Below are 4,732 nucleotides of genomic sequence, written 5' to 3'. Positions count from 1 at the left end.
CTATAGATCACCGTACGGTCTTCAACAATGAGCAAAGCCCATACCGCATAGTCAGCTATAAAAGGCCCAGATAAGACAATGTAAAACAATTCAAACGAGAAAACTAACGGCCTTATTTATGTTAAAATATGAACGAAATACAAATATGTAACACAAAAACCTACGACAAACACTAAATTACAGGCTCCTGACTTGGGACAGGCACATACATAAATAATGTGGCGGGGTTAAACATGTTAGCGGGATCCCAACCCTCCCCCTAACCTGGGACAGTGGTATAACAGTACAACATAAGAACGAGCTATAAAAATCAGTTGAAAAAAGCTTAACTCATCAGATGGACAAAAATTCAAATGGATAAGTTCTTAACTTCGTACTTTATTTGATATTTTACATTTATTTGAGTATCAAAAATGGGATTTTGAAGACGAAACACTCGGCTGGCATACAAACTTTTAATACTTTATTTTTTGTAAACCTGATACCTATAATGAGTTCATTATGGCAAATGCATATGCAGCAAATACTTGGAATATAGTATTGACATTTTATTTGAACAATGACGATGCGTGTCTACATTTTTCAGCAGTCATTTACTATGTCCATACACGTGCAGCTATTTTCACAAAATAAGTTACTAGTCATTATCACTTTGGTGTAATTTAGATCGATCCTTATTTTTTGTATGAAAATTGTCGTTGGTCTCGGCGTACTTTATTTCATGTTCTTTTTAACATATCTTACTGCTATGTCGAATCTAATCAATACGGAATGAATGTTTTTGAGGAAAAACCACACATTTGAAGCATCAGTATGTAAAGCTGAGAGGGTCGTCGTATTCAATAAATATTAAACGCCTCATTTTGCTCCATTACACAATTCGACTTTCGACCAGCATCACTTGAACCTTCCTTGATGATTGCATCCGCCCGAACTTTGAAATAATATTGCTTCAGATGTTTCTGAACTGTTTATTACTAAAGTTCTGATCAGCTGCAGAAGTCTGATTTTGACAGTTTCCAAACACGGATATTTGTTCTCAAGATATCCTCATCACAAATGTCACTATCAGAATCCCTTATAAATGACAAAGATGGTGGTCTAGATAATTTGGGTGATCTCAATGATAAATCCTCTTCGCTTTCGGAATATTCACTCATATCTTCAGAACAAACAGATCCTGAAATAAAAATGGGATAACATGTTAAAAATTGCTTATTTGTTAATCATTTTTTTTCTTTTTTTTTTTTTTTTTACTATATCCAAAATTTAAAGTATGCATCCTATAGACTACTAAATAAAGTATGCACATGTACAGTATGCATATGATTTAATGTTCTGATATTTAAAATAAAATGAAATGTTAATTTTGAAATTAAATAAAACAATTATATTCGCATCTATTTTAATTGAAACAATAAGATTAAGAACGATAAAGGTAGACGAGAATCAAGCCAATGAGGTTACAACCAAACGAATAAAGATGTATTAAACATATTTAGTGCAACATACGTTTTTCAACATACAATATATTTACAGATGAATATACATAATGTTAGGTTTATTTGAATAATAAGTTACCTTCTAAACTTGATGATGAGCCCATTGTATCTTCGAATATAGGAGCACTTAGTCTTCGTGTAAATGTTTTCTGTTCTATTTGATTGGTAGAATTGTAAAGCGTATGACTACTCATACACCTTCTTTCGTGACCAGAAATAGTTCTAGCTTGCCGCTTATGTCCTTGTCGTTTAGATAATGTTTGTATGGTATCGTTTATATTAAGAAGTTGCTTCATCAATTTTACATCTTGGCTTCTTAGATCAAGCTGAAAATAATGTAACAAATAAAATTATATAAAACAAAATGTATCATAAAAAATAAATATATTTATATATATATTAGTATATATATAAACGAGGGTGTGTTTCTTAAAGTTTAGGTATTAAACAAATACTATATAACAAAGACTGTTTTCTTTTGTATAAATTACAATCTATTGCAAACATGTAGATCAATAGAGAGTTGTCTCATTGGCATTCATACCACTTCTTCTCATATAAATGTAGAAAACGTTCCGGAATGAGGAGTATTTTTCCGAGTCTAAATACAGATATTGAAAAATGGAAGTTTTTTTGACAAAGGAATAATTTTGAAATAAAATTAAAATATACCTTAGAAATATTAAAGAATATCTTGAACGTATATATAACCAACAATCAAAAAATAATATCAACAATTTAAAATAAAATAATCTCCAACTTACCAGTTCATTTCTTAATGTATTCAAAGCTAACGTAATTCTATTATCCACACTATTCTGTTCCATGTTTACAATATAAGTTTACACGGTAAATGTTCTACTATTAAATGATAATGTCAGTTCATTTCATCTCTTTTATACCTTTAACTGTTTACTATTTATCGGATCAGTAATTTCAAATTTACCACGCATCGTATAGGTTGTACATGTACGTTACCACATCAGAGTCTTTCAAGTACGTTGCACTTGACGGTGTCAATATTTTAATAGGATGTAGTACTCGGTTATTGTAGAGATCATGGTATTTTAAGGACTTTATATCTTATTAGACGGAAATTATCATCTAGACAGAACATGTAGATTATATTTATTATGTCCTTATTGAATAAGTCGGAAACGTTTTAATACGATTTTATAAAATTATAAAAATGTTAATCCTTTTTGGTTGACTCTGCACCCGAGCATGTTAGCCTGTAAAATGACCTTTAACTTATTCACTTAATTTTCTAATATGTATCCTGTTTTGAGTTTCTACAACTTTTTAACAATTAGTTGACAAAAAAAAACGCTTCTTAGTTATATATTGTATGAATCTTTTACTCCATGTTGAAGGTCGTTGTGAATGTGAGATAAAGAACAGCAGTACAATCGCTGTTCATTTACTTTTTGTGTATTATTGCTGTGCATGTACTGATTTGGTGTCATGGATGGATACCCCATGTCATTTTTCATTCAATTGTATTAGATAAACTCAAAATCAATGTATCATATAATAATCAATTAGACAAATCGTGTATATACGTACAAGTATGATTTTTGAACAGACTATTTATTTACCTTGTTAATGCCCAGGTAAAAGCAATGACCACCTTTTTGTAAAGTTATTAATAGTTTAAGTTATTACTTTTGATTTTCTTTTTTGTCAAAATATTATTAAATCGAATCATTTGGACTTAATGGACTATTTTTTCTCTCTATTTCTTTTATAAAGGGAGTTGGGGGTTCCTTTTTCCTTTTTCCAAATGTATCAAAAATTTATAACACTAAACAACACATGCAAAATGATCAGTTATAGACTAATTTTCTTACTTAAGTTTTGATATTTGTTTTATTAAATCTTTTCCATGTATAACCTTTCAGGGCTACATATGTTATGCCTACATAGTTTTATAGTTGTTCTTTTTCTTTTCTGTTGTGTGTGTGTGTGTGTTCATTTTTCTTTTCTTTAAAACTTTTCCATGATACCTTTTTTTTAAATAAAGGTGTATTGATAAAAAGTTAATGGGTATACTTAAATTCATTAAAAATAATATTTTACTTAATATATCAAAGGTCATTACGGACTTACTATATAGTACTTATCTATTAAATTCGTCGAAATCTTATTAATTGCCTTTCTTGCTTTTAGAAAATAAAACAAAAAAGACAATGATTCTATGAAATCCTCGAATGAGTAATTCTATAAAATAAACACAACCACGTGCATGTGCTCCACCGCCTTGCATTACACTTCAATGACTTGATAAGTATTCCTTGTAATACGTACTAGTGGTTATCCCGTGCTTGCTTTTTATACATGTACTGTGATTTATTAACCACAGGTTATTTGTGGTTTTTACGTTGCTCTAATATACAGACAATATTAATGACATAATTCGTCAATGTAAGTATTTTTCTTGCTAAACTTGTAGTTTTATGTTGTATGGATGCTTCATACTCCTTTTTTCTCTTTCTATTCCCGTCTCCCTCATAAGTTTTAATAAAAATAAATTCTTGATTTACTGCATGTTAAGTAAAGACGACATACATATACCAATGGAATTTAAAAGGAAAGTAATTTAAATAAAATGTACACGTCTTAACATCAGGACGCTCTTACTTCCAACACTGAATACAATCATTTTCATCTTTAGTTATTATTCAAGGTGAACAAAAAAAGCTTATTCACTTTAGACTGAACAGCGGTTCAGAAGATAAACCAGTCTTATATGAGGAAAAATAAACATGTACTTTAAAAATGCACGTATCAGCTTTGTCGAAGGTCAATGTTTTGACAGCCCTGAATAAAGGTAAAACATGAAAACGAAATCGAATATCAGTTTTGAGAATTTGGTATTTTTAGAAGATCTTTGACAGACTCTGTTAAGTAAAATCTTTTATATTTATGCGTTATGTATTCGGGTTTAGTTTTCTGTAATTAGTTAATACTTCAGTTTCTTTATGTATATCTCTTTCATATTCATTTGATAAAATTTACTGTTTGCAATAGCATGAATTGTTCTATATAATAAGAATGTTCTTATCCCGGGCATAAAAACAATGCCGTATTTGGCGAAACCTTTTCAACTTTTGATCTTCAGTGTTGTACAACTTTGTACTTTTTTCACTTTCGTTCTTTTATATCTGGGCGTCACTTGTAAGTCTTGTGTGGACAAGGCGCGTTTTTTGGCGTATTGAATTTTAAACCTG

At 29.9% G+C, this 4,732-nt stretch overlaps 1 protein-coding gene across 1 annotated transcript; it reads right to left on the bottom strand.

Moving 5' to 3' along the window:
* Positions 1-533: 533 nt before the first annotated feature.
* LOC139490635 (uncharacterized) lies at positions 534-3,006 on the bottom strand. The gene is made up of 3 exons (XM_071277533.1): positions 2,267-3,006; positions 1,582-1,828; positions 534-1,180 (listed from the first exon to the last, which is right to left on the bottom strand). Exons 1-3 carry the CDS (start codon positions 2,327-2,329, stop codon positions 990-992), a joined length of 501 nt encoding a protein of 166 aa, XP_071133634.1. The 5' UTR covers positions 2,330-3,006; the 3' UTR covers positions 534-989.
* Between the last annotated feature and the right edge of the window lie 1,726 nt (positions 3,007-4,732).

This window comes from Mytilus edulis, chromosome 10 (assembly GCF_963676685.1).
Source record: "Mytilus edulis chromosome 10, xbMytEdul2.2, whole genome shotgun sequence".
NCBI lineage: Eukaryota > Metazoa > Mollusca > Bivalvia > Mytilida > Mytilidae > Mytilus > Mytilus edulis.
This window is presented reverse-complemented; position numbering and strand designations above follow the sequence as displayed.